The sequence below is a fragment of the Sus scrofa genome, chromosome 9 (genome assembly GCF_000003025.6).
Source record: "Sus scrofa isolate TJ Tabasco breed Duroc chromosome 9, Sscrofa11.1, whole genome shotgun sequence".
NCBI lineage: Eukaryota > Metazoa > Chordata > Mammalia > Artiodactyla > Suidae > Sus > Sus scrofa.
This window is the reverse complement of record NC_010451.4, coordinates 17,410,393-17,432,191: the sequence shown is the minus strand read 5'-3', so window position 1 is coordinate 17,432,191 and position 21,799 is coordinate 17,410,393. Positions and strand designations below refer to the sequence as shown.

At 38.0% G+C, this 21,799-nt stretch overlaps 2 protein-coding genes across 7 annotated transcripts in view; one reads left to right on the top strand and one right to left on the bottom strand.

Annotated features, from left to right (window-relative positions):
* CCDC90B (coiled-coil domain containing 90B) overlaps positions 1 to 17,219 on the top strand; it is a 32,637-nt gene extending 15,418 nt beyond the window's left edge. For 2 of the 3 annotated variants that reach the window (XM_003129718.4, XM_013979203.2), the window contains 8 exons: positions 2,479 to 2,598; positions 4,881 to 4,984; positions 7,633 to 7,734; positions 8,782 to 8,823; positions 8,924 to 8,995; positions 9,096 to 9,149; positions 11,438 to 11,552; positions 14,940 to 17,219. In XM_003129718.4, the coding sequence (XP_003129766.1) occupies positions 2,479 to 2,598; positions 4,881 to 4,984; positions 7,633 to 7,734; positions 8,782 to 8,823; positions 8,924 to 8,995; positions 9,096 to 9,149; positions 11,438 to 11,552; positions 14,940 to 14,995 (665 nt within the window). In that variant the 3' untranslated portion in view covers positions 14,996 to 17,219. Of the gene's footprint in view, positions 1 to 2,478; positions 2,599 to 4,880; positions 4,985 to 7,632; positions 7,735 to 8,781; positions 8,824 to 8,923; positions 8,996 to 9,095; positions 9,150 to 9,975; positions 10,612 to 11,437; positions 11,553 to 14,939 lie in introns of those variants that run through there. The other variant, XM_021062586.1, reaches the window with a different exon arrangement.
* ANKRD42 (ankyrin repeat domain 42) overlaps positions 15,488 to 21,799 on the bottom strand; it is an 82,655-nt gene continuing 76,343 nt past the window's right edge. For all 4 annotated transcript variants that reach the window (XM_021062582.1, XM_021062579.1, XM_021062580.1 and 1 more), the window contains one exon: positions 15,488 to 21,683. In XM_021062582.1, coding sequence (XP_020918241.1) covers positions 21,479 to 21,683 — 205 coding nt within the window. In that variant the 3' untranslated portion in view covers positions 15,488 to 21,478. The remainder of the gene's footprint in view (positions 21,684 to 21,799) is intronic.

The window sequence follows — 21,799 nt, the reverse complement described above, 5'->3', positions numbered from 1 at the left end:
CAAAACCTCTAGTCAGGGAATTAAGAGTACCAGTCATTATTCCTAATGCAATTGTTATTGAACCTACCATTGAAGTCTGCCCCCTTTTCCTCTAATTTTTCCTTTCTCTCCTTCCTTAGGTCTAATAGTAACACACAGAAGCACACTGCTTAACTCTTCTAGATGGCACTCAAAGCCAAAACGATTGCTAATCACTGTGCTAATGAGTGTGTGTTCAAAATTGATCCACCTTTACATCTGCTTCCTCTTAAATCTTGTTAACCAGAATTCATCTAAAGGACTGGACATTACTTTTTCTTTTTTTTGTTGTTGTTGTCTTTTTTGTTGTTGTTGTTGTTGTTGTTGTTGTTGTTGTTGCTATTTCTTGGGCCGCTCCCACGGCATATGGAGGTTCCCAGGCTGCGGGTTGAATCGGAGCTGTAGCCACCAGCCTACACCAGAGCCACAGCAACTCGGGATCCGAGCCGCGTCTGCAACCTACACCACAGCTCACGGCAACGCCGGATCGTTAACCCAGTGAGCAAGGGCAGGGATCGAACCCGCAACCTCATGGTTCCTAGTCGGATTCGTTAACCACTGCGCCACGACGGGAACTCCGACATTACTTTTTCATCGTCTGAATTTAGAGTTTATGTTTAGATTTAAAACATCTATTTACTGCCTACTAGTCTGTAATGTCAGTGAAGACATCTGGGAGTTCCAGTTGTGGCTCAGTGGGTTACAAACCCAACTAGTATCCATGAGGATGCGGGTTTGATCCCTGGCTCAGTGGGTTAAGGATCCAGTGTTGCCATATGCTATGGTATAGGTCACAGATGTGGCTCAGATCCCACATTGCTGTGGCTATGGTGTAGGCCAGTAGCTGCAGCTCTGATTTGAACCCTAGCCTGGAAATTCCATATGCTGCAGGTACTGCCCTAAAAAAAAAAAAAAAAAAAAAAAAGGCATCTGTTATGTCTGGTTTTGCTCATCATCCCTAACAGTACGTGGCACTCAGATGTTGGCTGGAAAAATAGTTAGGAAGGGATCACATTTGTGTTATACTATACTAGCAGAAAAGCAATACTTGAGGTTGCAGCAGTAACACCTGAAGTTGGTCTTTTAAGTACTTAGATGTCTTAGGTTGCTTAGGATAAAAAAGAGACAGTCTGGGGTGACAGCATGGGCTTTGGCATCAGAAGACCTGGATCTGAATCCTGATTCCACCAGAGATTTTGTGACCTTAGGCAAAACCTCAGGCTTTACCTTTCCTAGGCTTGGTATCTAAAAAAGGTGGCTAATACCACCTTGCCTTGGAGGTATAGCATCTTATGTTTGTAGTTATTAGCAGTTATTTTACTTAATGCGTGATAATAGTAATAAAGTTATTATGTGGGCAAAGTTCTCCCCCCCAAAAATACTTCTTAAATACAATTCTTCACCAATAGAAAAGGACCATCCTGTGTCTAGTTTAAAAATTGGGGATTTTTTTTTTTAGCATCTCTTTGAATCTTTTTTTTTCTTTTTTTCCTTAAAGTATAGCTGATTTACAATGTTGTGCCAATATCTGCCATATAGCAAAGTGACCCCATCATGAGAATTTATTGAAATAAGACATTTATGTCAAAAATGAGAAAAACTTCCTAGCTCTTTTGTGTTCACACTACTAAGTAATCCAGGATTTAAAATCCAATTCATTGATTGATTCAACAATAAAATATTGTGACCCAATTATTTGCCAAGCACTGTTTTAGGTACTGAAAATTACAGTAAGGGAAACCACAGTCCAGGCCTCATGGAACTTAGATTCTGGTTCAAAGAGCCAAATAGTAAACATAATTTCCAATTAGAACCGAGAACTATGTAGGAAATAAACTGTAGATTTATATAAGAGTGGGTGAACAGAAAGCTACTTTAGACAGGAATATATGTACAAAAATTATCATAACTCAATAAAAGACCTCTGAGCACTCAGGAGAGTTGGGCGGTTTCTACTCTCCAGTAATTAAAGATTGTGGCACTGATATCCAAAACTTCTGATATATGTTACAGTGTTAACACTGACTCTTAAAATTTTGAAATGCTGAAAGGAAACATTGAATGTTTGCTATTACAGAATATTAGAGATCTTTCAAATAAAAGAATCAGAGGGAGTTCCCATCATGGCTCAGCAGAAACAAATCTCCCTAGTGTCCATGAGGATGCAGGTTCGATTCCTGGCCTCGAATGGGTTAAGGATCTGGCGTTGCTGTAGTGTAGACCAGCGGCTGCAACTCCAATTCGACCCCTCGCCTGGGAACCTCCATATGCTTTGGGTGTGGCCCTAAACATCCAGGAAAAAAAAGAATCAGGGGGCTCAAAGGAGTAATTTATCTTGTTTGAAATAATAGAATTCCTAGAGAGAAGAGCTGGAAGTGTATTGTAAAGAGGGGGAAATGCTTTAGAAACTAAAGTGTGATGCTTCTCATAGTTAATAACAACAAAAAATTATCTTTTCAGACTTCTTAACCACTGCAACCAAGGAAGGATATGATATGAGGCGAGTGGACATAACTCCTTTAGAACAAAGGAAATTAACTTTTGATACCCATGCATTGGTTCAGAACTTGGAAACTCATGGTGAGTCATATGGGTCCCTCTTGAAAATTTTAATAGCACTCATAACAACTTACCTATTATGAACAGTTAAGAGTCATTAGTTAAATATAAGCCATCCAGGAATTCCCTTCATGGCTCAGCAGTTAACAAGCCCGACTAGGATCCAAGAGGATGCGGGTTCATTCCCTGGCCTAGTACAGTGGGTTAAGGACCTGGCGTTGTCATGAGCCGTGGTGTAGGTTGCAGACACGGCTTGGATCCAGTGTTGCTATGGCTCTGGCATAGGCCGGTAGCTACAGCTGTGATTTGACCCCTAGCCTGGGAACCTCCATATGCCGTGGGTGCGGCCCTAAAATATAAATAAATAAATGCCATCCATACAATGGAATAATTTAGTCATTAAAATGGTATAGCTTGAAGAATATTTACTGATAACAGAAATGCTTAAGAAATGTAAGTTGAAAAAGCTTTATAGAAATATACATGTGCAGAATGATTCCAATTATGTAAAAAAAACTAGGCTGATACTAAAAAGAACAATGTTTTAGAAAAGAAAACCAAAGAGCAAGCACAAAAAAGTTACCAGATACTGAAGTCCCCACTGTAGCACAGCAAATTAAGTATCCGGCATTGTCTTTGAGGCACCACAGGTTCAATTCCCATGGGTTAAGGATCTGGTGTTGCTACAGCTGTGGTATGTTTCACAGCAGCAGCTCGGATCCAGTCCCTGGCCTGGCAACTTCCATATACCTGGGGTGTAGCTGGAAAAAAAAAAAAACTACCAGATAGTGTAACAGTTATTTAAATTATGTGATACTGTGGGAATAGAAGTGTTGGAATAGAATGATTTAATGGAATAGAATGCCTTATGTACCTTAGAAAGTAATATATGTCTTAGAAAGTAATAAAGGCAAAGTAGGGAAAGGAAGGACTATTTAGAAGTGAGCTGTGATAAATTACTGGCCATTTGAAAAAAAAAAAAAGACATAGATCCTCTTACTGAAAAATAAATTCCAGGTTGATTAAAAGCTAAATGTAAAAAAAAGGAAAGGAAAAACTATAAAAAATACAATGTATAAATAGTTTGAGACTTTTAGAGTAAGAATGCAAGACATAAAACTCAAAAGCAGTGAAAATAAAGACTAACAGGGGTGACCTACAGAAATATTTAAATCTCGGTATCAGAAGGATATAATCCATTCTGTGAGGTTAAAAATGTTAGCAACATATATGACAATGAGCCTGTTGCTTTAATACACAAAGAATTCATATGAACTAAGAAAAGTTGTGCAATTTTATAGAAAAAATGGACAAAGGGCACAAACAGCTCACAGAAGAATAAATATAAATAACCAATAAATATATGTAAAGATGCTTGAGGAGTTGTCCTGAGGTGCAGTGAATTAAGGATCCTGTGTTGTCACTGCAGCGGTTTGGGTCATTGCTATGTCATGGGTTTGATCCCTGGCCAGGGAACTTGCACATGCCAGGGACACAGCCAAAAAAAAAAAGATGCTTGACCAAGGAAATGTAGATGTTAAGTATAAATTAAAATAATAATGCAATACCATTTTTATGCCAATTATACACTCAAAGACTAAGAATGCCCATCTTGATATAGAAGTGAGGTAATGGGGAGTTCCCGTCGTGGCGCAGTGGTTAATGAATCTGACTAGGAACCACGAGGTTGTGGGTTCGGTCCCTGCCCTTGCTCAGTGGGTTAACGATCCGGCGTTGCCCTGAGCTGTGGTGTAGGTTGCAGACGCGGCTCGGATCCCGCGTTGCTGTGGCTCTGGCGTAGGCCAGTGGCTACAGCTCCGATTGGACCCCTCGCCTGGGAACCTCCATATGCCACGGGAGCGGCTCAAAGAAATAGCAAAAAGACAAAAAAAAAAAAAAAAAAAAAAAGAAGTGAGGTAGTGGATCAGTGGAATTAAAACTGGAAAGTGCTTTTAGAGAGTAGTTTAGCATAATCTGTTGATTTTTAATTGTAACCTTTTTTTTTTAAAGACTGCAATTGACCCTTGAACAACACGAGAGATGGGGCACCGACCCCCAGCACACTTAAAAATCTGTATAGTGGCCCTTTGTGTCCACAATTCCACATCCACGGTTCAACCATCCACAGATCATGTGGTATGATACTGTTTACTATTGAGAAAAATCTGCATCTCAGTGGACCCACTCATTTCAAACCCATGTTTTTCAAGAGTCAACTATGTGGCAGTTTAAATGATGAAAGTTATATCTGAGAGGATGTTCACTTTTTAAAAAAAATATAAACACCTATTTGCTGTTTATAGGATTTGACAAAGCACAAGCAGAAACAATTGTATCAGTATTAACCACATTATCAAATGTCAGCCTGGATACTCTCTATAAGGAGATGGTCACTCAAGCTCAACAGGTAATATTTTTATTTTTATCATTTCATGACAGTTTTGTTAGTCTTTCTTCATAACTGCATCTCTGTCTACCGTCCCCCCCCCCCCCCCCCCCCGCAAACACACCTGTGTCTTCTTACTCTCTCGAAAGGGACCAAAAACAGAAACAACCTTTATTGAAGTCAGTATCCAGAGAGATTGAGGAGGTGAATTGTGTGAAGAGTTATCACAAAACTATGGTAGCACAGAGAATGCAGTTTTGTCACATCTTTCATTGTATAATTACATTATTTGACTGACAGCTGATAGTGATAGGTTGTTAGTGAGACAACTTTTTCCCCATAGAAAGCCCACCATAGTAGAAGGGCTGACTACCTTACTACAATCATGTGTGTTTGGTTAATTTTCATAAACTGGAAAGCTGGAAAGGATTTACATGACTTGGAGAGACTTCCTAAATCACCTAAGATGCTCTAATTTGACCAGTAACTCAAATCTTTAAACATCAGATAATACCATTCACTAAAACTTAAGCAGTGAAAGACACAGTACTGAGCTCTTATCATGTATTTTCTTATTTAATACCAACTAATTATTCTATTTTGCCGTGAAAGAGAGGACCGGAGTTGTTGAGTAATTTGCAAGAGTTATCATTATGCTATGGACAAAAAGCAATTTTATATAAAGGCCAGAATAAAATAAGCCTAACTGTGGAATAATAATTCATAATCTGTTAGTCATGAATTCAGTGTGTTTAAGAATATGTTTTCTATGGTTATATTTTTAATTTTAATTTTTCAAATTCAGGGTTTCTTCCCCAAATAAATATTTCATAGCAGAGAAAAATGGGTTTCTTTCTTACATAAAATTATGTTACATTGTTTCTTGCATAAAATTTTATTACTTTAAAGGTCGTGAAAGAGCAAAAGCTTTATAAAGATTTTTACTATAACCTCCAATTAGTTATATATTTAGAATTAATAGCATTGAGCCGTTAGATTTAACTCAAATTTGTGCATTATTTTAGATAAATTTATTCAGAATCATAACAGACTACTACATCTACTAAAGAAAAGGCCACTCATTTAATTCCCCAAACCTCTGTGATACCCTGAAAGAGCTAGTGGAGTTACTTTTTTTTGCCCCAATCCCATGTCACACCAGGAACCTAAGCTGCTACAGTGACAGTACAGGATCCTTAACCCTCTGTGCCACAAGAGAACTCCTTGAACTACTTTTAATAGTTATTTACTCTGAAATCAGATTTTTAAGTATAATAGCAATGAATTAAAACAAATTTTTAATGCTGCCAAGACCATTTAATCTTACATTTAAAATGTAGGATTGGATGTAGGAATACTACTACTAAACTTTAAGGATTTTGTTTGTTTGCTTTTTAGGGCCCAGCCTGCAGCTTATAGAAGTTCCCAGGCTAGGGGTCAAGTTGGAGCTATAGTTGCTGGCCTATACCACTGCCACAGCAACACTGTATCTCCCACCTACAGATTGAGGCCAGAGATCGAACCCACATTCTCATGGATACTAGTCGGATTCGTTTCCGCTGGGCTACATTGGGGAACTCCACTTTGGGGTTTTTTATTCCACTAGTGATACTGTTCTTGTTTGTGGGTTTTTTTTGTTTGTTTGTAAACCCTTTTTCAAGGTTATACGTTCATCTGCTTTTTCTTTTGATAATGAGGGATAAAAGATGAGTCAATAAGCTACATGATTTTGAATTTAGTGGTTTTATTTTCATTGTAAGGCTGCTCGTTTTTTTTTTTTTTTTTTTTTTTTTTTTAGGGCCACATCTGCAGCACATGTAAGTTCCCAGGCTAGGGGTTGATTGGAGCTATAGCTGCCAGCCTATGCCACAGCCACAGCAATGCCAGATCCGAGCTGCTTCTGAGACCTAAACCACGGCTCATGGCAACACCAGGTCCTTAACCTACTGAGCAAAGCCAGGAAATCAAACCTGCATCCTCATGGATGCTAGTCAGATTCGTTTCCGATGAGCCATGACGGGAACTCCTGTGAGGCTGTTTTAAATCATTTCTACCAAAATGTCCCTCCCTAAAGAAGCCAAAATTTATAAATCTATCAGATGGGGCTACTTTTTCTTTCATAGACTCTTTGAGGTGCCAAATATAGGAAGGATATTCAGAAATTTAAACAAAACTAATTTTTATACTGACAAGTGGTACTTATTTAAGCCATACTTCAACCTATTTTGTCTTATACTGCCTGACTTCCAAGTCTCATTCAATATCCTATTAATTTCTGATGGTAGAAGATCCTTCAAAGCAATGAACAGTTAAAAGCTTTCTCATGTAGATAGTTTTAAAATAAATAAATAAAATTATTTGTTGAAGAACTATTAGAGACAAGTGTAAACTGCATTTTATTGGGACTCTTTCATTGAAAAGACCTGGATATTTGTTTTTCCTCAGTGGGAGATAACATTTTCTTCCTTGAATCTCCTGCTGCATTTACTTTTCATTTTGATATTTCAGAAATATAGGTTTCATATATTTTTATGGGTTTTTTTTTTAGCCAAGAAACATTCATTATGCTTTGTAGCAAGATAAAAAATTCTTTTAAAGTTGCATGAACAATTCCATGTAAGGGCATAGCCTTACCTAGATCAGTAGGTAATTTTAATTTTGCATTCTAGGAAATAACAGTACAACAACTAATGGCTCATTTGGACTCCATCAGAAAAGACATGGTCATCCTAGAAAAAAGTGAATTTGCAAATCTACGAGCAGAGAACCAGGTAATCAAGTCTCAAATTATTATTAATAAAACAACTGATTTCACAAGTGTTATACTTAGTGAATCATAGGACTCAAAGAATTACTTAATGTGGTTAATAAGTAATGATTTACAAGCTTTTAGATAAAAATATACATGTTTAGCCATACCTAATCTTTCTTATGTATATATCATAGTTTCTTGAATACTGAAGAATAAGAGTTGTATTTTATAAAATTTCTAGTTGTTGGGAGTTCCCTTTGTGGCACAGAGGAAATGAATCTGACTAGAATCCATGAGGATGCGGGTTCGTTCCCTGGCCTCTGCTCAGTGGGTCGGGGATTGAGCTGTGGTTAGGTCACAGACACAGCTCGGATCCCACTCCTAGCCTGGGAACTTCCATATGCTGTGGGTGTGGCCCTTGTTTGGATGATGTAATAATTATTTCTGTTACTTAAGAGAAAAATATTCCTGTAATTCAGTCAGAACTTTGTTATAAACTAGCTTAAATATTTTAAAATTTAGAATATCAATTATTTTTTTTCAAGTAGAATACAGTAGGTTCCCCCCTTACTGCTTTTTTACTTGCTACGGTTTTAGTACCTGTGATCAACTGAAGTCTGAAAATCTTAAATTGCACACTGTTCTGAATAGCATGATGAAATCTTTTACCATCCCCCCAGGATATGAATCATCTCTTTTTCCAGTGTATCTATACTGTGCATGCATCCCACTGATTAATATATAAGGAAAAACTATACACATATAAGGTCAGGACTGACTATTCGAGGTTTTAGACATCCACTGGGAGTCTTGGAACATATCCCCCATGGATAAAGGGGGAACCACGTATTAAAATATAAATGTATTTCTAATATTATATTCACAAGAATTACTTTCTGAATAAGATGAATTATTATTCTTTTTTGTCTTTATTTTTAATCAACTTTTGTATTAGAAATCCAGGTTTGTCCTTTTTTTTTGCTTATGCAGGGTTTCAGAATTTTTTTAAATCATAATAGGAATTTTGGTTTAACACCAATTCTATGTGATCTTTCTTTATACCTAGAAAATGAAAATTGAATTAGAACAAGTTAAGCAACAACTGATGGTAAGTGAAAAAAAATTTTCCCCCCTTCAGAATATTTTACTGATTCCGGGAAAGTATTCATTACAAGATCACTTTTTAAATATTTTTATTCTCTTTAAAGAATGAAACTAGTCGAATCAGAGCAGATAATAAACTGGATATCAACCTAGAAAGGAGCAGAGTAATAGACATGGTAATGTGCTTTTAAATGTATTTTCTTGATTACTTACTCTTTTTTTAATTCCTTTTGGTCTTTTTTTCTTTTTAACCTCCTGATAAACCATATCCTCTAGTTTACAGATCAAGAAAAGAAACTTATGGAAGCATCCACAGAGTTTACCAAAAATGTAAGCTACTGTGTAAAAGTTTGTCTTCTTTTGTATAGTTCTCACACCTTGTGTGGTAACTGCCTTTATGTGTATCATTTTATAAGTTTTGACTTTAACAAGCTAGCCCTGTAGAATCCCTGATTTCCTCATGGCTATTATAGTTAACCACTCCTTGGAGGGAAGCTGCCACCAGGTGGATGATAATATCTGATCTGTGACTTCTGAGTGAGAATCCAGTCTTTAGCATACTTTTTTTTTTAATTAAGCCATTTTGATATGGAAAAAAAACTTTTTAAAGACATGGAATCATAATTAGTATTTAAATGAGTGCCTAGGTTCGATCAAATAATTACCTTTATTTAAAAATAATAGTAAATATTTATTGAGCACTTATTATATAGCAGATACTGTTTTACTCACTTTTTTGTCTTAACTTATTTAATCCTCATATCAGCCTCGGTGAGGAAGGCACTCTTACTACTATTTTACCAATTTGGAAAATGCGGTAGAGGACATTAAGGTCACACAGCTAAATAGTAGAGCTGGTATATGAACCTGTGTTCTAATCTCCATACTCCTAAGTACTGTTAACCTCACAGTAATCCTAAATTGTAATCATTACTTAATCTCTATGGCTGAGGAAAACCCAGCTTTCTGACTCAGGCTTGTTCTCTCCTTAAAAATAAAAGTCACTGGGTCTATATTCTAACATGAGACATCGCTCTTGATTATAATTCAGTAGAAGTAAAGGTCCCATTTGCCCCCACAGCATGCAGGAGTTCCCAGGCCAGGGATCAAACCCATGCCACAGCAGTGATAATGCCAAATCCTTAACCCGTTGCAGCACCAGAGAACCCCCCATTTGCCTTGCCAAGTAGCCGGTTCCCTTCTCTTACTTCTTGGCAGATAGAGGAGATAAACAAGGAAGTCAACAAATTCTCTCACAGGTAATTTTTGACCTCTAAATTTATCTTATTTCTCATCCTACCACTTAATCCCTGTGCACCTGGCACTTAGTGTTACCCAACAAACATTTCTGCCATTTCCTTTAATACTGATGCCAATTCATATTACAAACCTGGTTGGTTTTTCCTTTTGGAAAATTTATTTAAAGTTTTAACCATGATATTCTAGGGACTTTATACATATAAAATGATAGTTCTATGACTAATATTTTTGCTTCTTAGTTTATACTCATATATTTAGGTCTCAAATACAGGAGATATTGCAAGTCCAATTCTAGACCATGGCAATAAAGCAAATATTGCAATAAATTGAGTCAGACAAATTTTTTGGTTTCCCAGTGCATATAAAAGTTAGACTATGCTGTAGTCTGTTAAGTGTGCAGCAGCATTATGTCTAAATAAGTAATATCCATACCTTAGTTAAAAATTAAGAATTGTGGAGTTCCCATTGTGGCTCAGTGGTAGTGAACCTGACTAGAATCCATGAGGATGTGGGTTCAATCCCTGGCCCCACTCATTGGGTTAAGGATCTGGCACTGCCATGAGCCTTAGGTGTAGGTTGAAGACCTGGCTCAGATCTCATGTGGCTGTGGCTGTGGCTCTGGCGTAGGCCAGTGGCTGCAGCTCCAATTCAACTCCTAGCCTGGGCACTTCCATATGCTAGAGATGCGGCCCTAAAAAGGAAAAAAAAAGTAAGAATTGCTGAAAAGATCTAACTGTCTTCTGAGACTTCAGCAAGTGGTAATCTTTTTGCAGTAGTAACATCAAAGATCACTGACCACAGATCACCGTAATAAGTATAATAATAATGGAAAAGTTTAAATGTAATACGAAGAGGAGTTCCCTGGTGGCCTAGTATTAAGGATTTGCCACTGTCACTGCTGTGGCTTAGGTTTGCTTCTGGCTTGAGAACTTCCGCATGCCACAGGCATGGCCTCCAAAAAAGTGACAGACATGAAGTGAGCAAATGCTGTTGGAAAAATGCTGGTTAGACTTGGTTATCTTGAGATTGTCACAAACTCTGAATTTTTTTTAAAAATGCAGTATCTGCGAAGCACAATAAAATGAGGTATGCCTGTATCTTATTAAGGTTTTTAGTAGGATGTGTCCAGAATATGAATAATCCTAAGTAGTTTCCAAATATCAAAGTAGAAGGAGTATTTTTTGCCAGTTCTTAATGTTCCTGTAATGTCTTCTTAATATCACTGCCCCTTTTTACCGTATTTCCCCATTTAAAACTTTCTTAACACAAAATGAGCCCATAGTGAAGGTTTCTAAAGTAAATTTTTGTCCATAATATGTAGGGACAAATTTTAATTATCTTACTCTGAATTACTACAGGATACCAAAACCAGAGGTATTATTTCAGAGACCAGTAACAAAATTGACATTGAAATTGCTTCTTTAAAAACGCTGATGGAATCTAACAAGCTTGAGACAATTCGTTACCTTGCAGGTAAGGCTGTGTTTGTCAGAAAAAGATAGTACTGTCATTTGATTCTCAATCTGTTAGCCCTTACTTCCCAAGGTAGTCATGGGGCACAGAAGAAACAAAAGAAGCTGTAATAGGTTTCCTTTATTCTTTGGTCCCTGGCTATGCTTGGAGAAAGTTTAATAGGCATTAAGTTTAGGATGTAAAACATGCAGTATCTGGAGTTCTTGCTGTGGCGTAGTGGGATCGGTGGCATCTTGGGAGGACTGGGACTTGCGTTGGATCCCCAGCCCACCACAGGGGTTAAGGATCCAGTGTTGCCACAGCTGTGGCTTGGGTTGCGACTTCAGCTTGGATCTGATCCCTGGCCTGGGAACTCCACAGGCTAGCCAAAAATGGAAGAAAAAAAACCAAAAAACCAATCATGCAATATCCGCATCCTCCTAATAGTAAAAAGCATATGGACGTCAAAGATAGACATAAACACAAGTACAAAATGATACAAAGATAAACTGGGTATTCCACAATGAAGAAAAAAGAAAATTTTTAGAGAAAGATCACTAAAATTGATATAGGCCATTAAAAACCACCACAAGCAAAGGAGTGAAAATTACCTCCTATCTTGAATCCAGCTGACAGAGTAGAGATACTACCTAAAATTAGATTTTTTTGTCACACATTGAGTTCAAGTACTGTGTGACTCGACCCATTTACAAAGCCCAAAGTTAGGAAAAATGCCCCAGTCAGGTAGTAGTTTTCTTTTTTCTTTTTATAAAAAATTAATATATTTTCTTTCTAAATTGTTCATATATTCAAAAGCATTATAGTAATAGTGAAAGCCCTCTCCTTCCCCATATGTATTTAGTCTTATTAGCATATATCTTTATAGGCTTTTCCTTCTGTATGTGAACATTACAGATACAGATTTTTTAAGTAGCAACTAGACCCTACAGACTGCATCTTTTAAAATGTAATCAAATATCTTGACTATCTTTCTACACGAATACATATATAGACATCTTTTTACTAGAAAGCACAGTATTCTATTGCATGAAAATACCAAAATTTATTTATCCAAATCTCTATTACCAGACATTTTGCTCTCAATTTTTTCATTATTAAAAACAGTATTGCACACACACACATACCCTTGTGCCTTCATGCTAATATTTCTGTATAATAAATTGTTTCTGCACATCTAAAATTTGGGGTCCAAAGATGTACATATTTAAAATTTTCTATATTATTGTTGTCCAAAATAAAATTGCTGATTTCTACCATCAGTGATTTTTCTGGGTAGCCAATAATTATGTTGAAGTGGCAGCCGGAGTAAAGGGGGAGCCATCAGCTGAGGCACACCTCTGCACCCTCTTTCTCTCTTCCATTTGAATGGCTTAGCTTCTATCTCTTTAAAATACTGGGTTTCTGCTAAAGATCCTTTTGGGTTTTGTTTTTGGTTTTTTTTGTTTTTATCTTTTTGCCTTTTCTAGGACCTCTTCCCGAGGCATATAGAGGTTCCCAAGCTAGGGGTCTAATCGGAGCTGTAGCCGCCGGCCTACACCAGAGCCACAGCAACACGGGATCCGAGCCACGTCTGCAACCTACACCACAGCTCATGGCGACGCCGGATCCTTAACCCACTGAGCAAGGCCAGGGGTTGAACCCGCACCCTCATGGTTCCTAGTTGGATTCGTTGACCATTGTGCCACGACGGGGAACTCTGCTGAAGATCCTTTTGAAGAAAATGTTCTAAGGCTAAAACAAGTTTTGAAAGCCCCTATCTAGCAAAGTCTAGAAGTACTGGAGATCTTTTTGGGGGAAATTCCAAATCATCCCAGTTTAGAGTGATGATTCCCACTTTCAAAATAGATCTCCAGGCAACTCAGGTTTGGAAGTGTTTTGTATTCCACTCAGATTCTTCTAGTGTATTTCTCTTAAGAATCAGTATCTTAGTTAAAAATAAAGTCCCTTTTCCCTCAGTTTGAACATGGTGATGGGCTCTAGAAAGTTTTCATTCAGTCGTGGATATATACAAGGCAGACTTACAGACTTAGTGGCAGTGGGAATGGAAATCAGCAAATCTGTTCAGGAAAATACTGTTCCTGAGTTACCTTCCTTTCTTTTTTTCACTGAGGATTTACAACTAACAGTTCTGAAGGCACTACTCTTTATTTTTAAAAAACAATTACTACTACTTTGGAGTCAGGTATACATGGTGTTGAGTCCTGCTTCTCCCACTGGCTAGCAGTACAACTTTGGGCTTGTTGCCTCCTCTTTACAGCGGGAAAGCTGTCACCAACCTCATAGGGTTTTGAGTATGCAATTCTTCACCGTACTTCCTGGAACATGGTAAAAGCAGGATCAAATAAGAGAATGAATACTTGACCAGTGGCAACAAGACAAACTCTTTAGTGTCATTCTTTCTTCTCAAATGTGCAGCTTCCCACTGTATCATAGACCTAATCCTATTTCTTAAAATTAAGGAAATAATCATTAACCAAGATTCAGTAAGTAGTAGGATCAAATGGGATAGTGTATAATTAGATTTACATATTCAAAATAGGGTTAAAGGCTACTTCTTGTGTCTTTAATCTAGGAAGTCATGGCTAGTTAAACAAACTAGAAACTAAGGAGTCCTTAAAAGCTTCATCCAGATAAAAGCTTCATCCAGATTTCCTTTTTTAAGGAGAACGGAAAGGTTTTCTATCTAGAATGATGTAACATAAAGAGTAGGCAGTATATTAAAAAGCCTGATGCATTTTCTGCCTTTTCTTCTACTTCACTGAGTTTTTTTTAATGATTTTCATTAATATTTCATTTTTTATTTTTAAACTTTTAGCAGTTATGATTTTTTTTTTGGCTGCAGCATGCAGCAGCTTGATGTGGGATCTCACTTCCCATACCAGGGAATGAACCCAGGCCACAGCAGTGAAAGCACTGAGTCTTAACCACTAGACCACCAGGGAATCCCCTGAAATCATTTTCAAATGTACTGAAAAGGCAATTAAAATTTCCTCATGGATGACACAGATTCTATTTTACTAATGTAGGTAAGGAAAGTAGGTTTTCACTTAAAAATTATATCTAAATTAAGTCATTGTTATTAATGCAAATGTTAATGACTTTAAATACTGTTTATAGATTCTAACTGACATATAATCTATACTTTAAAATTACTGTCATCCTTATTCTGGTTTAAAATACAGAAAGTTTTTAAGAAGAAATGATATTAATTCTGTCCTAACGGATATCCTTTATCCTTAGCTTAATTTTCCAGGGAATGAAAAACCTTAGAAAATTGATTGGATTGTTATTTGCTTTTCATTTAAAATTTAAGATGACATCATTCTGTTTGTCTCTTCAAGATCATCACAAATGCAGGACCTATAACTTGGTTTCTTCTTTTCACAGCCTCAGTGTTTACTTGCCTGGCAATAGCATTGGGATTTTATAGACTCTGGAAATAACAGGGAACGTTCTATATTATGCTCCTACTCCTGCTGCTGCTGACCTCTTCGAACACTGCCAGGATGGATTTACTTTGAACACCGAAAGTGCAGTATAAACTTAATACAAGATTACTTAAAGTACATATGGACTAAAAGGAAACGTTTTAGAATGGGAAGGTATATTTTTTCTGTTGTTTTATATGTCTTTATTTTATGTTGAAAACATGCCATTCAAAACCAGATTGATTTGAAATAGAAGGGCTTTTTCTCTTTATCCTCTTGATAGCTCATCGAAATTGAACCAGTGTTTTTCTTGTGTTCACAGGAACAACTGTAAATTATACAGGCTTTGGTATCTGCTGCAAATTTGAAAACTATTCCCAAGCCTATATACTTGTTATTGTATTCACCTTTTCTGATAACTATTGCAGTTACCTTTTTATATAAAATATTATTATAACAAAGTTATTTGGATTTTTAAAAGCAACTTACCGCATAGCTGGAGTTGGATTTTTTTTTTTTTTTTTGGTAATGAACTGAAACAGTAATTTTAAAATACATAATCTAGGACAAGTATATGACACTCAGTATGAAAGCTGTAGAGTTGCCAACTCTTGAACTTCATTACATATATTTAAAATTTTTTTGGAGTTCCCATCATGGCATAGTAGAAATGAATCTGACTGGGAACCATAAGGTTGCAGTTCGATCCCTGGCCTCGCTCAGTGGGTTAAGAATCTGGCATTGTCGTGAGCTGTGGTGTAGGTTGCAGACACGGCTTGGATCCTGCATGGCTGTGGCTGTGGCATAGGCCAGCGGGGCTGCAGCTCTGATTAGACCCCTAGCCTGGGAACCTCCATATGCTGCGGGTGCGGCCCTAAAAAGGACAAAAAGACAAAAAACAATTTTTTTTATATAGAAACCGTTTATCCATGCTTTTCAAGCACCCATCTTAAATTTATACATAAAACAAAGCTTTTTAAAATTCAGCTTATGTCTATTGATATAAAATCCCTACTCAAGAAAATCATAGGGAATTTCGTATTTTGTGTTGTTGTTACTAGTTCTACTTTTTGTCTTGGATAATAGCATCTATTAATAGTATATATGTAATTTCAAGGAAAGTACAAAACATTTTTATCTCAGACCTTCAGTTTTGTCCAAATTAAGAGTCCAAGACCAAAAAGTGCTAATCATTGAAAAGATTTCATAATCTATTATTAGATACTCAATGATCCCTATCACTTATTTATAAATGGGGAATCTGAAGTGTACAGCATCAAAAGATGGCCCAGCAAGGGAGAACCAGAGGCTTTCCAACTAAATTTTCTTCAAAGATCTAACTCCTGAATTGTTTTCAAAACCAACTCTGTATTTTAACATTATCTAGTTGCATTCTGATTCATTTTTATATCGGAATCCTCTGGTGTAAGAAAATTCGTGCCACACATGTAGATTAGTTTACTTTGGATTAATAAAGACCATATAGGTTCCTTTATAACAAATTCTGCATTTGTTCACTCAGTAAGAATTCCTGCTATGAGCCAGACCACCTGCTCGTCCCCATGTGTACAGAGTGAAAATGGCTTCTTTCTCATGGAATTGGCAGTCTTAGAAGGAGAAGATAGACAGTAAACAAGTAAATTATTCATTTGTTACAATTTAAAATAGGCTAAAATATCGAGAGGGAATACTTCTTTCCTCTATGTGAAGGGAAGCTCCAGTAGTGTAACATTGTAATCTTCCTTCAGCCGCCCTGCCCTAGGTGATTAAGTGAGGTGAGAGGAGAAACAAGGCCCCAGTAGCCCCACCATTTCTCCCCATTCCTGTTTGGAATCCACCTGTCTACAGAGAGCATTCATTCTGCTCTCTGCTCCTGTAGGGTCAAGCTCAGCCTCTGCAAGGTGAGGCCTGCTCTAGTACAGTGATGCTTGGGACAAGGTGAGTAAGTCTGTCCAGTAAGTGTGTGGGTTCAGTGATAGGTTTACTGTATTGATGATATTAGCCATATTCTCCAATATCAGTTTTATTGGTAAATAAAGGTATTATTTAGGTCTTTATATCAGTTCATTTGTTTTGAGTTTATTTTTATATGTGGTTTTAGAGAATGTTGTAATTTCATTCTTTTATATGTAGCTGTCCAGTTTTCCCAGCACTACTTACTGAAGAGACAGTCTTTTTCTCCATTGTATATTCTTGCTTCCTTTATTGAAAATTTATTGACCATAAATATGTGAGTTTATTTCTGGGCTCTTTGTTCTGTTCCATTGATCCATGTGTGTGTTTTTGTACCAGTACACTTTGATTACTGTGGCTTTTTAGTATTGTCTGAATATTGTCTGAAATCTGCAGCTTTTTTTCCCCCTCAGAATTCCTTTGGTTATTCTGGGTCTTTTGTAGTTCCATATAAATTCTAGGATTATTCTAGTTTTGTGAAAAATGGACTGAGGTGCAATTAGAAAAGAGGTTTGGAATAATTTCTATTCTCTTAAATTTGTCACAACTTGTTTTGTGTCCTAGTATGTGTCTGCCCTAGAGAATGTTCCATGTGTGCCTGAAAAAAATATGTATTCTGGTTTTTTTGGATGTAGTGTTCTATAAGTATCAATTAAGTGTTTTGTTGTGTCATTCAAGATGTGTGGTGCTCTACTGGTTTTCCGTATGAAAGATCTGTGCATTGATACGGTGGGGTATAAGAGTCTCCTAATATTGTGTTCCCATCAGCTTCTCCCTTTATGCCTGCTAGTATTTGATTTATGTATTTAGGTGCTCATATGTTGGATGCATATATGATGTTAACAAGTGTAGTGTACTATACTTTTCTTGTATTGATCCTTTTATCATTACATGGTGTTATCTTTACGGCCTTTTAGAGTCTATTATTTTGTCTGATAGGATTATTGCGACCCCCACTTTCTGTCATTTCCATTTTCATGAAATACCTTCTTCCATCCCTTCACTTTCCATCTGTGTCCTTCACTCTAAAGTGGGTCTCCTGTAGGCAGCATATTGTAGCTTATTGTTCTATTATCCAATCTGCCACTCTCTTTTGATCAGAGCATTTAGTGCATTGACATTTAAAATATTGATAAGTATCTATTGACATTTTAAAACTTTTTATCCAGTTGACTTTGTGACTTTGTATTTCATCTGTGGTCCTTCTTTTTGTGTGTCTCCTTTTGTGGTTTGATGAGTTTCTTTTGTATTATGCTCGAGAACCTTTATTTGGTTTTTGTGAAGTCTACTTTTATATTTTTGGTTTTCAAGTATGTTAACCCATTACTCTATTTATACTTGCTGGTTATTGTATAAGCTCACATTCTAAAAGACCTATATTTTCTTACTCCCTTCCCTACATTTTGTGATTTTTGATGTCCCCTTTTACATCTTCATGTTTTTCCCTTTTACTGTTCATTGTAGCTATAATCGCTTTCACAGATTTTGTTTTTTAACCTATGTATTGGCTTATTTGTTTTCAATCCTTTTATTTATTTAGTTTTCCTATTATGATTTTCTCTTTCCTATAGATTCTTGCTTCTTTTCTGGAGAAGGCCTTTTAGTATTTCTTTTAAAGAAATTTAATATTGCTGTATTCTTTTAGGTTTTGCTTATCTGAGAAATTCTTTCTCTCTCCTATTCTAAATCATAATCTTGCTGGGTAGAGTATCCTAGGTTGCAGGTTTTTCCTCTTCAGGACTTTGACTACATCTTACCACACTCTTCTGGCCTGCAGAGTTTCTCTAGAGCTATCAGGTGATATGGGGATTCCCTTGTAACTGCCTCGTTTTCTCTGGCTGCCTTTAGAGAATCCTCTTTTTAACTTTTGCCGTTTTATTATGATATGCCTTGCCACAGGTCTGTTTCGGTTTATCTTGCTTAGGATCCTCTGTGCTTGTATGTGGCTATTTGTTTTAACTTTGGGAAGTTTTGGGATTTAATTTTCCTCAAATACATTTTCAGTGCCCTTCTCTCTTCTTCTGGGATCCCTATTATGCATAGATTGGCACATTTTATATTATTCCATAGATCTCATGTGTTGCTTTCATTTTTCATTTGTCTTTCTGTCTGCTATTCTAATTGGGTGATTTCCATTATTATCTACAGATCACTCACTCATTCTTCTGAGTTAGTTTGCTCCTTATTGCCTTTAGTTTGGTTTTCATCCCAGCAATTGAGTTGTCTAATTTTGATGGGCTCCTCTTTATCGTTCCTCTTACTGTGATCCACATTTCCATCGATAGCCTTTTTTAATTCCTTCAGCATTTTTATTACCTACTTTTGAAGCTGGAAAACTGGAGAGGTCTGTTACATTGTTCCTTCAGGGGCTTTGTCTTGTTCTTTTAATGGGACTAACTCCCCTGTTTTTTTATTTCTCTGACTCTGAATTTAGAAGAAGCAGTTTTCTACCAAGGTCTTGAAAGGCGGTTTTTATGTGGGAGCATTCCTATGTAGCCTGCTTGAGTCCAGTATTTTTGGTGCTGGCCCTTGTCTCCTTGACAGGGGGTGTGTTTGGCTGTGTGGTGACCAGAGCCTGCGCTCGATGTTGAGTGGGGCTTCTTTTTGTTTTATGGATGTCACAGCCCTGTCAGGAGCAGGGTCTGCTCCCTAGTTGTACTAGAAGTCCCCAGATCCAGTTCTGTGGTGTGAAGTAGGCAGGACTGGAGTGCTCCTTTTATGAAAAGAGCCATTGTGTATTCCTCCCCAGAGGCTGCCCACTGGGACGTGAGAGATCCTCTGATGGCTCCTGCCACTCAGTGTGTGTACCCACAAAGATCACGGTTGCTGGCTTTGCCCTTTTGGGGCTGCCTCAGCTGGGCCCTGGGAATTGGCTTGGAGCATGCACGACCATCAGCTCATGAATCCACTGGTGCCACATCCCTTAGCCTGCAGACAGTCCGCCCAGAGGGCCCTCAGGCGCCCATATGGTCCCAATCCAGAAGTCTTCCAGAGCTGCCAAAGCTGTGCCCCAGAAACCACAGTGAGATAGCCAGCAGTCAGCTCAGATTTCAGCTCTGCCTCCACAAGCAGGCACCCACAGAGTTCACACCCCACCCTAAGCATGCTGATAATGAGGCTGTGGTATCAGATCTGAGCTCCATCCTGCACCTGCCCCATGTGCTGTTGGGCAGCCTCCATACAATCAGAGTCCTCTTCCCCAGGTCTGTCCACTGAAGCCTCAGTTTTAGCTGCAGTCCCTGGGCAGCCTAGGAAGTACAGCAATACGACCACCACCATCTGTGTTCATCTTTCCCTAACCTGCAGGGCCACAGACCAGCTCCCATGCCCTCACCAGCCTCTGACGCTCCCCGTCTGTCCTTGCAGACAGCCCAGCTGATGAAGGAGGTTCCCAGGGTGAGGGAAGCTTTCTTCCTCCACAGCTCTTTCCCAGGGCTACAGGTCCCATCCTGATTCCTCTTCTCCCTTTTCCCTTTGTCTGGCCTAGGTCACATGGGGGCTCTTTCTTACAGCTTTGGTTGGAGGAGATCTTCTCCAAGCTCTCATTTGGTAGGTATTCTGTGAGAACTGTTCCACATGTAGATATATTGTTGATGTATTTGTGGGAGGAGGTAAGCTCCGTGTCCCTCTCCTCTGCCGTCTTGGACCAGAAGTCCCCAGTTTCTTTTTCTTTTTAGGACTGCACCCCACTGTGGGCAGTGTATGGAAGTTCCCAGGCTAGAGATCAAATCAGAGCTGCAGCTGCCAGCCTACACCACAGCCACAGCAATGCCAGAGCCTAGCTGCATCCATAACCTACACCACAGCTTGCGGCAACACTGGATCCTTAACCCACTGAGCAAGGCCAGGGATTGAATCTGCATTCTCAGGGGTATTAACACAATGGGAACTCCCCCAATATTTTTTAATACAAAGGAAAATCATGAGGCAATGGAAAAGTCTCTGGTGACCAACACTGAAATTAGTGTCATTTTGTAGAATAATAGCTACATTGACTATACAGCAGCAAATATACTAAATAATATATATCAACTCACCCATCTTTCGTAGAAGTCTTCTTAGATAGATGATATTATCCACATTTTTATAGCAGAAGAAGCAAGCTAAGTGAAGTTAAGGTCACACAATGGTAACTTCACCCAGGTGAAGTCGCCAAGATCACACAACACAACAGGTAAGTCAGACTTTTCACTCTAGATTTCATTTGCTTACTTAATACCCAAGTCATCTCCAAGCTGACTTATCTCAAGGGATGGGCTATCTACTGAGGCATGGAAAAAGGTACAATTTCTGTTTATATCTCTTTTCTAACACCTTTTCCACTTCCATTTTTATGTTGTATTAACAAAATATGGCATGATAAATATTTGGCTTTTGTCCCCAGTTCGTGGCACAGATTTCCTGAAACTCATAATATCCTGAATGATAGGGTGATTAGGAGTTTTTGTTTTTCTGGCACATAGCTCCTAAAATTCGCAGACTCTTAGGAGTGACCCCGTGCATAGCTTCAGCTTGGGGATGACTGTCAGAAAGATCAAATCATGATTACAGAGATGGAACTTTCAGCCCCCATGTCCACCTCTGGGAAGGGGCGGGAAAGGGGAGGAGCTCTAGGTTGAGTTCCACCACCAGTGCCAACCTGATGAACACCCAGGTGCTGGGAGAGTAGCACACCTCCCACCTACCTCTCACGTCATACTTTGCGTTTTCCATTTGGCTGTTCCCGAAATGTATCCGGATCCTAAATAAACTAGTAATAGTAAAGTGGCTTCCTGAGTTCTGTAAGTCACACTCTGGGTCGTGTCAGAATTGAATTGTTGAACACTTGGTATCTGGTGTTCAACAGTTAGTTTTTAGTCTTGGAAA